This window comes from Oryctolagus cuniculus, chromosome 12, assembly GCF_964237555.1.
Source record: "Oryctolagus cuniculus chromosome 12, mOryCun1.1, whole genome shotgun sequence".
Classification (NCBI taxonomy): Eukaryota; Metazoa; Chordata; class Mammalia; order Lagomorpha; family Leporidae; genus Oryctolagus; species Oryctolagus cuniculus.
Window position 1 is genome coordinate 63,914,902 of NC_091443.1, and position 12,099 is coordinate 63,927,000.

Genomic DNA, 12,099 nt, shown 5'->3' on the forward strand with positions numbered 1-12,099 from the left:
TCAACGGACAGGGCCCGGGCAGAGCTGCGGTCTGAGTCGGGAGGGAGGAGGCTGGCGGGAGGGAAAGCTCGAAGGGCAGCCGTCTGGAACCCAGGCGGCAGGGGCTCTCCTCGGCCAGATCCCCCACCTCCTTTCCCCAGGCCCCTCCCACCTGCATCGGCTGCGGCCCTCTCCCGGGGTTCCAGCCCGGCCCCCTGGCCCTTCACCTGCCCAGCGTGGCTTCTGCCCGCACAGGTTCCCACCTCTGGCAGCCACGGGCTGCAGCCGGCCCCGCCCCTGCTGCCTGGCCTCCCGGTGGCCTGGCTGCTGCTGAGGATGCAAAAGGGAGCCCTGCCCTCCGAACAGAGGGCGCTGCCCCACCCCAGGATGGAAGCCAGCGTGAGGCCGGCGTGCCTTCTAAAATACACACCAGGGCTCCCGGCTCCTTTGTGATCTTGCTAGCACAGTGCAGTGGATTAAGGAGTGTTGTATTTTAATAATCAAAAGAATAACAAACAGCCACCTGGGGAGGGGGGCCGAGGCTGTGGGCTGGAGAACCAGCTCAACAGCAGAGCCCTGATAAGGTCTGCAGTGCAAATTAAATCACTTCCTCCCTCCCAGCGAAACAATCCTGTGGTCGCAAGGGCTTCTAGGGTAAGTGCCGCCCACCAGAGCCAGCACGGGCGAGCCAGGGCAGGGCTTGGAGGTGCCGTGGCTCCACCCAGTGGCACACCACGCTGGCGCCCAACAGCCAGGAGGAAAGTTTGGTGGCCAGTGAGCCAGGAAATCGGAAGGGAGTGGCTGGGGTTCAGATGCTAGGCCCTGGCCAACTGGTTTGGGGTCAGGGGTGTAGAGAAACAGGAAGTGTTACTCTGCTGGGAGCCCAGGAGCCACCCCCTCCAGCCTCAGTGCCGGCCCAGACAGAGCCTGCTGAGAGTTCCCGGCAGCCCTCTCCCCTGAAGGCCCAGCAGCAGGGGAGGAGGGGTGTGCACACGACGGTGGGGGTGGGGGTGGGGTGTCTGGCCTTGGCCGCCCCCCTCCTGCCAGGGTGCTGCCTGGGCAAAGTGAGGGACTATGAGGAAGCTGAGCCACCAAGCTGGATGCTGGCAGCCGCCCTGACAAGAAAACTCAGACTCACCTGCGGCCTGCCCAGAGCCCCGCCCTGGGAGGCGTGGAGCCCGTAGAGCTATGGGGCTGCTCCCCCCTCCCCATTCCTGCGGGCCCAGCAAATGAGAGCGCCTGTCACCCAGGGCTGAGTCAGCCGCACTAGCCACAAGTCTCTTCCTTCCCCTGCCTAGCCTGCCATCAATTAACTCCCACCTCCCTGGGCTCCTCCCACCCAGACACGCTGGGGGGCCGCGGTGGTGGGGCTGGGAAGCGACAGGAAGTGGCCTGGTGACACAGGGCAGGGCTGCCCCCAGAGGAATCTTGGGCGCTCCACTGCCCTGGGGTGTTGGTTGCGGCTGCCCCATCCCTGCACGGGATGCCACAATTACCTCAGAGCAGGAAGCTGGCTTCCCACCTGACTGAGTCAGCTGAGAACACAAACGCGGCCCCACGGCCGCACGCTGCCACAAACAGCCAAGCCACTCATCAGAGGCCCAGGCCGCCAGCGGAGAGGGCGCAGCCCTGCACTGCCCTGCACAGGCTGGGGACCGGGCGAGCTGGGTCCCATCGGCTCCCACCCGTGCAAGGAGGGCGGCTGCGGCTGCCGCTGCCAAGAAGACCCGTCCCTGCCACCCTGGTGCTGCCTGGCTCCAGCTCCGGCTCCGTAAGTGCTGCTCCTTCCTCTGGGGTTTTTCCACTGCCCTATCAAGTAACCAGGCCACTCCTGCCCCGTGGGAAAATCGCCGCTCTCTGCTCTCCTGAACAAAAAAAGCAGCCTCCTCCTGGGGCCTCCGCTCACCATCCACGATGCTGGCCCAGGGCTGCAGAGCACGAGCCCCGCGGCCCCTGCTTCCCGCCCACTAGGGTGGCTCCCTGATCCTTGGCTTCACTGCTCCAGAGGGACGCAGTGGTCGCTGGCTGCTCTTGAATGCTGGGCTTCTGGGTGCAGGGCCCGCCTGCTGGCTCCCGGGGTCCCATGGAGACCTGGCGGAAAGGCTCCTTCCGCAACGCCCCCTTCTTCAAGCGGCTGACCCTGGGGCGGCCCCGGCGACTCTGGCGACAGGGCAGCGTGCTCAGCCAGGCCAGCACGGCTGGCGGTGACCACGAGGAGTACAGCAACCGAGAGGTCATCAGAGAGCTGCGAGGGAGGCCGGATGGCCGGCGCCTGCCGCTGTGGGGGGACGAGCAGCCCCGGGCCACCCTGCTGGCCCCACCCAAGCCCCCGCGTCTCTACCAAGAGAGCTCCAGCTGCCCCAACATCCTGGAGCCGCCAGCCGCCTACACTGCTGCCTACTCGGCCACCCTGCCCTCGGCGCTCTCCCTGGCAGCCCCCCTCCACCACTCCTCAGAGGACCTTGTGGACACTGCCCCCTTCCAGGGGCCGCCTGGCCCGGACCTCAACGATCCCTTCTTCTCCTTCAAGGTGGACCTGGGGGTGTCACTCCTGGAGGAAGTTCTGCAGCTGCTGAGGGAGCAGTTTCCCAGTGAGCCCAGCTCCTGAATGGGGGCGGGGCGGAGCAGAGCTGGGCTGATGAAGGGGCTAGCGGCTGTGGACGCAAGTCGTGGTTAAGGAAAAGGCAGGGATGGCAATCGAGGGCCACGGCTGCCCCCTGGACTTGAGTGGTCTTTCAGGTCACCCCAGCAAGGTACGGAGGCAAGTCAGAAATGGTGAGGGGCCACTTCCTGGCAGGAGGCCTGAAGGAAGCTGGCGCAGCCAGGGAAGGGAGCCACACCCTGCAACGCAGGAACCCGGCAAAGGCCTGCAGAGTGGGAGGGTGGCACAGGGCAAGTCACGGAATGGGAGGACACAGACTGGGCAGAACCGATCGTGCCGTGCGCCGGCCCCTTCTGAAGCCACTGTCAACACACAGGTCCCCGCACAATGCTGGGCAAAACTGGTCCAGCCCAGGCCGAAGAGCAGGGTGGGAAGACCTGAGAGGAGATGGGGGACAGGCCTGACTTTGTCCAATGTGGCAGCCACTTGCTACATCTGGCTGTTGAAATTAACTGAAATAAAATAAAATACAAAACTCAGTTCCTCAGTCCCACATTTCAAATGTCCAGCAACTCCACATGGTTAATGGCTGCAACAGTAGAGGGTACAGGATGAACATTAACATCCTGGGGTTAAGTTTCACTGGACAGCACTGGCCTTGGGCCTAGGCCATCAGTGGCGTGTAGAAGGGACAAGCATCCAGGGGATGCAAAGGCAGGCCAATAGTGACATAAGTGATAACTCAGATGATCAGCAGCCTGTCAACACAGCTGTCCAGAGCAGTCCCCAGTGCCACGGAAGGCAGCTCTAGGCAGTGGCAGCCAAAGCCACAGGCACGGTTGGTAATCAGGTGCTTTGGGGAATTCCCAGAAGTACTGGTGATGGAGCTCTTGGGAAATGCAGCTGAACAGTGGCAGATGCCCTTCCTGGGAGAAAAGCCTGAATCGGGGTAGACTCAACCATGAGGAGGCAACAGCTGGTCTCCAGAACCCTCCACCGGGACTGGGGGAGCTCTGCCCTGCCCGAACCTCTGACGATGGGCCTGCCAGCCAGGTCAGGGCCGTAGGTTGTGCTTCTGCCTCACCCCGCGGCCTGGCCGGGGCGATGTGGTTCTGACACCCAGGCCTCTTCGAGCCTGGCAGAGGGGAGGGCAGGCTGCAACATCGCTGCCTCCACAGGCCCTATCCATAGCCTCCCCTTTCCTCCCCTGGCCCAGGTGCCAAGCTGAAAGCCTCCCTTGTGGCTTGAGGAGCCAAAGAATAAAACTAACACAGCCTATGGAGTGTCCCATGAGGCCGTGGAATGCAGGGACTTAGTTGTAGGAATGAAGTCTCTAAACTGGGTCCCGAGTTGGGCTCGAACCAGTTCCTGTTGGTCCGCTGTCCGGGGTCTGAGCACACTCACAGAGCGCTCTGGCAGGAGGAGAGCTGGTGGCATGGCGGAGGGCCACGGGAGCAGTGCCCTGCGAACCCGCTGAGGAGGCAGACCGCAGGCACCCAGGCTGTTCCAGAGAGGGCTGAGCCAGGCTGCAGCTTGCCCCAGAGCAATCGGTATCACCAAGACGGGGGTGGGGTGGCCACAAGCCCTGCCAACCCCACTTCTGCCTCCAGACTGGAAAATGCCAGGGCCAGGGGAGGGGCTCTCACGTGAGCCTTCGTGGAAGCTGAGGACTGAGGGCTGGCAGTGAGCTAGCCTCAGCCAGGAGGCCTATCCCTCATGAGTACGGCAGGCGGTGGCCCCGCATCAGCAGGGCAGCTTCTGAAGAGACAGCCCTGGTCACCCCTGTCCAGTGCACATTCACACCTGGGAAACTGAAGCGCTGGGAGAGGACGCAGCTGCCGAGGTCACCTGCCCCTCCCCTGCAGCTCTGGGTGAGCCAAGCCCCAGCTGCTTCCCTCCACAAGCAAAGGCAGCAGGAGCCCTCTGGGTGGGTGAGGAGGAGAGCCCACCAGGAGCCCCAAGTGGCGGGAAAGCAAAGCCTAAGAACCCTGGGTAGGGTAGAGCCCCCAGGCAGGGGGGCTTTCCCCCCCCTTCAGGGGGGAAAGAGGCCAACAGAACCACAGGCCTCCAGCTTGGGTTGGTGGCCCGACCAGTCCCACTCGGCTATATCTGGATAGACAGTGTCCCCAGAGAAGCCCAAACAGGAAGAGGACCCCCAAGACCCGAGCAGGCCCAGCTGGGTGAGGCCTCTCTCCTCACCTTTGACAGTCCTGGGTGGCCAGGGCCCACAACGCCCTGGGGCTGTCCCTCCAGCCAGGAAATCTTCAGGGGGTTATCAATAAGGCCCACTTCATTCTGCACAGCCAGCGCCTGCCAAACAGAGCATCCGGTCCTAGTGCCATCATCAAATCAGCCACAGAGCGGCTCCCCCAAGCCCACAGGAAAAACGGAACCAGCATTCTGGTCTTGCGAGCAGAGCCGGCAACCTCAACAGGCTGAAAATGATGGTGTGCTGAAGCTCCAACCCTTCTCGGGACGGGGGAGGCCCTGCTCATCTGGGGGAGCGAGGACCACAAGGCTGGGAAGGCAGTGTGAGGGCCTCCAACCTGGAGAGTGAGGTAGAGGGTGTGGAGCCAGCTGTCCCGAACCTGAAAGTCACTGGGCCTCCCCTTCATCCCGGAGCACTCCCCCAGCTGTGCTAGGGGTCAGGGGCCCCGGGGGAGCCTTGGCTCTGTACAGACCCAGAGATGCCCTGGGAGTGGACAGCCTAACTTGGGGCCCGTGGGATAGGGCTGCTGCCCTAGATGACAAGGCACTCACCGCAGCCTTGACAGTCGCAAACTCCACCACAGCAGTGCCTGCCCTCTTACTGGAAAGCACCAGGTTGAGAACCTCACCATACTGTGGGGACAAAGGGAGCCCAGTAAGCATGGCTCAGCCATTAGCCCAGCCCAGCCCAGGGAGCACACACAGCCCTTGTAGCTGCGGATAACCCCATTGCTGGCCAGAGCAGAAATAGGAAGGTCGCGTTTGTTTTTTTTTTGGTTTGTTTTTTAAGATTTATTTATTTATTTGAAACTCAGACACACAGAAGAAAAGAGAGAGAAAGAGATCTTCCAACTATTGGTTCACTCTCCAGATGTGCAACAGCCAGGGCTGAGCCAGGCCGAAGCCAGGAGCCAGGAACCAGGAGCCAGTGTCATCCAGGTCTCCCATGTGGGTGGCAGGGCTGTCTTCTACTGCTTTCCCCAGGCCACTAGCAGGAAGCTGGACTGGAAGTGGAGCAACTGGGACATGTACCAGTGCTCATATGGGATGCATCGCTGGTGGCAGCTTTACCTGCCATGCCACAATGCCCGCCCAAGGAAAGAGTGTTTTTAAACTCCCTTCCTTCTTTCCTTTCCTTCCTTTCCTTCCTTCCCTTTCTTAAATTTGAGAGACAGGGAGGGAAAGCTTCCTTCCACTGGTCCACTCTAAACGCCACATTGGTTGGGCCAAGTTGAGGCCAAAGCCAGGAACCAGGAGCTCAATCCAGGTCTCCCACCTGAGTGCCAGGGACCCAATTGCTTGAGCCCTCAGCTGCTGCCTCCCAGAGTCCACATTACCAGGAAGCTGGAATCAGGAGCTAGAGCAGTGGACTGAACCAGGTACCCTGACGCGGGGTGCAGGCACCTTAACTGCTACACTGAACACCTGTCCCAGACAGACTTTTTCCTCAAGTAATACAGGACAGCAAAGTAGAGCTAAGGCAAGATTGGCGACCTGGACTGGCGTCCTGGCAATGGATGCCTCAGTGGGCTACAGCAGGGGAAGGGTGGGGGGAGGGCCCTGTGCCAGACACCCCCCACACACACACTCAGCCACGCCCTGTGCTTCTAAGGGAGGTAGGGGCCAGACAGAGGTAGAGGAGAGACACACGTGGCAACACAAGTGAAAGGAAGACCAGGACCTGGGAGAAATCAGCCAAGACAGCCCCGCTCCCAGAAAAAAAAAAAACACACACACACACACACACAGCCGGTAGAGATGTTAAGGAGAGTTCGGGCACAGAGGACCCTGGGGTTGGGCGGAGATGCAGACTGGGGACGGGAAGAAGGGAAGTCACTGGGGCAGACCTTTTGCAAAAGCCGCAGGAGGACATCTTCGGAGTAGCCACCTTGGGACCCGTCCTCCTTGCACTTCCACTTTAGCTGAAAAGACAGCACCATTCAACACCACCCGCGCTGACCAGCACCAGACCCCAGAAGTGAGCAGGCACTTCCTCATCTCCGAGCACCGGTGACCTGGGACGCACCACCCAAACCCGGCTGTCCCCTTGAAAACCAAGAGGCACCCGCTCCAGAGCGCTTCCTGCGCTGTGAGGCGCACCCGCAGAGGGCTCCGGGGTGTGCGGTGCCCTTGCCTTTTGTGGGGAGCTCTGACAGGCAGTCCTGGCCTCCAGCAGCCCCTCGAGCCACGGGAGCCTCTGTTGTTGCTGCGGGGAGGCGGGGCAGGTGGCCCGCAGACCCTGCCTCAGCTCACCTTTAGTTTAGGGGTTCCTTTGGCTTCACAATGTTCTGCCTTTCCTAGAAATGTTGGGAAAAGAGGAAAAGAAGAACGTACGGGAGTCAGAGGTTCTCTCAAAGGGGATGCAGGCCAGGGCCAGAGGGACCTAGCAAGGTCACACCTGCCCTGGTGAGGGGCCTGGTGGGCCAAGGGGATGCAATCTCACCCCCGCTCCCAGAGAAGCCGCCACCCAGGTGTGGTCTGCACAGCCCTCCTGGAGGTCACCTGGTAGTGTTCTCCAGACGAAGGGCTAGGAACACCTTGTGGGAGCAGGAGGCAGAGACAGACCACCCAGTTCCACTGAAAAAGTGTCCCAAGGCTTCCCTCCGGGACTTGCTCCATAAGAAAGCCACCTCTGCCAGGAACAACACAACCACGGCCAGGCCATCTCAGGCATAAAAAAAAGCAAACAGGCCCAAGAGAAGTGGTAGGAAGAAGGGGCAGGGGCATGTGACAGAGCTGGAGTGCTATGGATGCTCCTAGGGTTCCAGCAACTCAACTGAGCACCAGTGCGGCCGCTCTGGGCACTGCGGAGCCACACGGATCGGGGCACGATGGCTCTCACCTCTCAGCCTCTGCTCCCGTTCCTGGCGCATCTGCTCCTGCATCAGCCTCTGCTGTTCTTCTAACTGCCGGGAACCTTCTTCTCGGAGGCGTTCAATCTGCAGAGTGGGGGTGGAGGGGGACAATTCTGCCTGGATCCAGCTCCAGGTTGGCTCCCCTTGTAAAGGTCCCTGGGAGGCACCACCTGCTAGGATTCAGCAACCTGTCGGGGGGACAAGGCACTCCGCTGCCCCAGAGGAAGGTGGAAAGAGCAGGCCCTCCTTGCCACACCAGCCACCCACATCCCTCCTCCTCCTCCTGCCCAAAGCCCTGGTGCTAGTGTGCGCGGATGCCCACCTCTTGCTCGAGCGTCCTGGTGCTCCGGCTCTCCTCCTCCTCCTCACTGCCCTGGGCCTGGGCCTGCCGCTCCCGGGCCTCCAGGTCTAGGCACAAGGGTTGAATGAATGACCAAGTTGCTGGCCTGCGCAGTTCTTCCACAGCCTCAGCCCACCCCAGCTCTGGTGCTTCCCGAAGCCTCGCGCGGGACGAGGCCATCCAGGGACCCCACCCCTCCCTCAGTGCCCACATGTCCCCAAGTCCTCGCCCGTGGAGAAGAGCCACAGCACAGAGGAAGGACGGGCAGCAGAGCAGCCCGGGGGCTGGAAGGGTGAGAACAAGCAGGCTGGCTCGCTCCGGGAACAGGTGCAGGTGCTTGCGGCAGCAGCAGAGAGCCAGGCAGGACTCCTGGCCTTCGTGCCTGCAGTCAGGCACCAGAGCCTGACCTGAGGCCTCACCCTGGCTCTGTTTCATTCCCCACCACTGCACTCGAGCTCTCGCCGTCTCCTCTGCCCCTACGCCGCTCTCCTTTCTAAGCCTCCCTGTGGGCCTGATCCAGAGGCTCCCACGGGATGGGCGGGTCGAAGGAGGCAGCATCCGCGGCCCTGAGCACCCTATACCTTCTCACAGAAACTCGCTGCGGGGCCTGTGCCGAGCCAGCTGCCGTGACGACGCTTCTCTCAGGCCTGGGGCTTACTACTTTCCTTTCTGTTACCTCAAACTTCCTTTCCCTTGATAAAGAAATGGATGTTGTTGGAAAGGATATCCCTTTTTCTATCGGTGGACTGTTACATATAAGTCAATGCTAATGGCAAGGCCCATAAAAGTTATTCCCACTGGAAACCTGTTCACCCCTTCTCACTTCCCATAATCCTGTTCCCAGATACTTCAGCTGAGAAGTCTTTCACCAGACGGTGACTTAGTGGTGGCTCATACCTGTTTATACTCATGTGTGTATTAACTGCGTGCAGCTTTACCTCCTATCAGCAATTATATTACACTACAAGAAAGATGTGTTGGCACAGGCTCTTTGTTTTGTGAAATTTTTCTAACTACTTAGAAAACAGACCTTAAAACCATTTGATTTTTCCTCTTAGTAATATTAATCTGTTCATCTAACTCTAGGCAGCATTAAATAGAGTTGAAGAAATACTGTAGTATTTATTTTGTACCCTTTCTCCACAAAATTTGAATTAAATACATATGTGAGGTTATTTGCAACAATGGATGCAAAGGTGTTGATGAATGGCCACACATTTTTTAGACTTTGTTGTAGTATATAAGAATTTGGGTGCACACATAACAATCTTATAATCTATTGAATGCAGTTTTTCATGGAATACTAGAGAGGTCTTATTGCCAAACTGATTGCAATGAGGCACTAAGACAGGGTGGAAAAATTATACATGTAGTGAAGAAAATACTTAAATTCATCTCTAGAACATATTTAACAAATGTGAGACACTTTTTCATTTAAAAGAGTTATTTTGAAATGAAGATGAGGGGCCAGCGCCGTGGCTCACTTGGCTAATCCTCCGCCTGTGGCGCCGGCATCCCATATGGGCGGTGGGTTCTAGTCCTGGTTGCTCCTCTTCCAGTCCAGCTCTCTGCTGTGGCCTGGGAGGGCAGTGGAAGATGGCCCAAGTGCTTGAGCCCCTGCACCCGCATGGGAGACCAGGAAGAAGCACCTGGATCCTGGCTTTGGATCAGCACAGCACCGGCCATAGCGGCCATTTGGGGAGTGAACCAATGGAAGAAAGATCTTTCTTTCTGTCTCTCTCTCTCTCACTGTCTATAATTCTACCTGTCAAATAAATAAAAAATAAAATAAAATAAAAAAAGAAATGAAGATGAAAAGGTGTTCATCTTGACTATCTTTTCAAATCTGAGGAAATTATTTATACCATATTATGAGACAAGTATGCCAAGAAAAAAATGTGGGGAACAGTAGCATACTGAAAGTGTGTATACAGTTCATGCCTTTCTAAGGCTGCCAGTCATTCTGGCTTTGAACAGTCCCTACAGCCACAGTCCTTACTGTACCCCAACTCACAGCCGTCTTTAGAAGTTTTATGTTCACAGTGAAAGGAATGTTGACTCTGAAATTATACATTTATTTTAATGTCACTATAAACTAATGGAAGCAAACTTGCTAAATATTGAGAGAATAATCTGCTAAGTTAAGTTATAGACAGCAATGTAGCTCTTCTCTCTAGAGGGTTTCTCATAATGGCTTCCTGTTACTTGACTATTTTCTTGGTGAACATTAGAACTAAAGTAGTGATTGGAAGTGGTTATCTGGCTAAGGATTTTGGAACACATTTGGAATAATATGACTTAGTGTTTAATGGGGAAATAAAATGATATTTTTCATATTCATTCCATCTTCCCTGTACTATGTTTGGAATTGATCATAAAAAAAAAAAACTCAAAAAAAAAGAAAGAAATGGATGTATGAGTTTATGCATGTACATGTATGAATGTGCACTAACACATAGAGATATTGAATATCTATATTTAATATAGAGGAAGAAAAATGAGTAAATAAGGCTTGAACCAGTCTTACTGGGTTGATGAAAATGTTCTAAAACTGATTTACAAACATAGTAGCACCATTTGTAACTTTACTAAAGATCACTGAACACCACGCGTGGGATGGGTGGATGTTATGACATGCAAAGAATATTGTAATAAAGCTGTTAGCAAAGAGAAGAGCTGCACCGCTTTAGTAAAATCTCTGGGCAGGTGTGAACCTGGAAGAAATAAAAAGACCCTGCCTGGCCCAGGGAATGCCAATGCCAATCCCACACTCCATGAATTCACAGCCCGGCCCCGGCAGGTTCTTAAACTTCCGGTGTCCCAGCTTATAAAACCCAGCCTGTAAAAGTGGGTTGGTGTGACAATTAAAGCTCTTGTCACACTGCTCAGCCAACAGGCAATCTGGTGATTATCATGATTATCATTCCTGACAGTGTCTTCAGGATCCAGCTTCTCAGAACAGAGTCTGGCCCCGAGTCTGGGCCAAGCCTGGAGCTGCTGTAGTGAATGTCCAGGAAGAAAGGGGGGGAGGTGAACGGAAACGGTGAAGGGCAGCAGCTGCCCGGGGGACCTACCAAGCTTCACCTTCTTCCTCTTCTCATCAAGTTTCTGGGTCCTCTCTGCTGCCTGCTTCTTGGCTCTCCTGATCTTGTCATAGGCAGCCTGGTGGGACAGAGGGACACGGAGCAGCAATTCAGTCGGAGAACAGAGACAGAGGCCCGTCATCTTCCTGGTCCTGCTTCCTAGCCCCAGACCACTGGGGCAGCAGCCTGGTGACGGGGTCTCCAGGGCTCAGACAGCAAGGACGGTGCCACAGGGCAGAGGGCAGAGGATGAAGGTAAAGGGCAGGACGCTCTCTACCACGAGGACAGTTCAGGTAAGGAAGACGCACTCACCCTGGCCGCAGCATCGGTCAGCACTTCCAAGGCCTGAGAAAGCTGGTGGAAGAGCTCAGCTATGCACAGGATCAAAACGAGAGAGGAGAAAATGGTGGTTACACGTGGTGGCAGTGCACTCCCTCAAAAGACCACCTTGGGACAGGTCTCCGGCACACAAGTTAAGAGGCGCTGCGACACACCAGCTTCCCACACTGGCGTACATGGGCTCAGAGTCTGGCTCTGCTCCCTATTCCAGCTTCCTGCTAATGCGCATTCTGGTAAGCAACAGTGACCTACCAAGCTCAGGTAGTTGTGTGCCTGCGACCCATGTGGGAGATCTGGATTGTGTTCCTGGCTCCTGGCTTAGGCCTGGCCTGGTCCCAGCCATTGCAGGCCTTTGGAGAGTGAATCAGTGGATGGGACCTCTCCCTCTGTCTCTGTCTCTCGCTCTCTCTCTGTTTTCCTCTCTCTCAAATCAATCAATAAATAAATCTTTTAAAGAAAGAAAATACTTTCTTTTTTAAAAAAATATTTTGTTTATTTATTTGAGAGGTAGAGTTACAGAAAGAGGGAGAAACAGAGAGAAAAGTCTTCTATCTTGGTTCATTCCCCAAATGGCCACAACAGCCAGAGCTAGGCCAATCCAAAGCCAGGAGCCAGGAGCCTCCTCCGGGTTTCCCACGCAAATGCAGGGGTCCAAGCACTTGGCCATCCTCTACTACCTTCCCAGGCCATAGC

The 12,099-nt window shown here is 56.7% G+C and overlaps 2 protein-coding genes across 2 annotated transcripts in view; one reads left to right on the plus strand and one right to left on the minus strand.

Annotated features, from left to right (window-relative positions):
- DNAJC17 (DnaJ heat shock protein family (Hsp40) member C17) overlaps nt 1-12,099 on the minus strand; it is a 38,144-nt gene that overhangs the window by 252 nt on the left and 25,793 nt on the right. The window contains exons 3-10 of the mRNA XM_002717978.5: nt 11,380-11,438; nt 11,059-11,146; nt 7,967-8,052; nt 7,632-7,728; nt 7,043-7,086; nt 6,637-6,711; nt 5,342-5,422; nt 4,781-4,891 (exon numbers count right to left, since the gene is read on the minus strand). Coding sequence (XP_002718024.1) covers nt 4,781-4,891; nt 5,342-5,422; nt 6,637-6,711; nt 7,043-7,086; nt 7,632-7,728; nt 7,967-8,052; nt 11,059-11,146; nt 11,380-11,438 — 641 coding nt within the window. The remainder of the gene's footprint in view (nt 1-4,780; nt 4,892-5,341; nt 5,423-6,636; nt 6,712-7,042; nt 7,087-7,631; nt 7,729-7,966; nt 8,053-11,058; nt 11,147-11,379; nt 11,439-12,099) is intronic.
- Nucleotides 1,874-3,120, plus strand: C12H15orf62 (chromosome 12 C15orf62 homolog). The gene has a single exon (XM_008269184.4). The coding sequence runs from the start codon at nt 2,015-2,017 to the stop codon at nt 2,585-2,587; it is 573 nt and encodes a 190-aa protein (XP_008267406.1). The 5' UTR covers nt 1,874-2,014; the 3' UTR covers nt 2,588-3,120.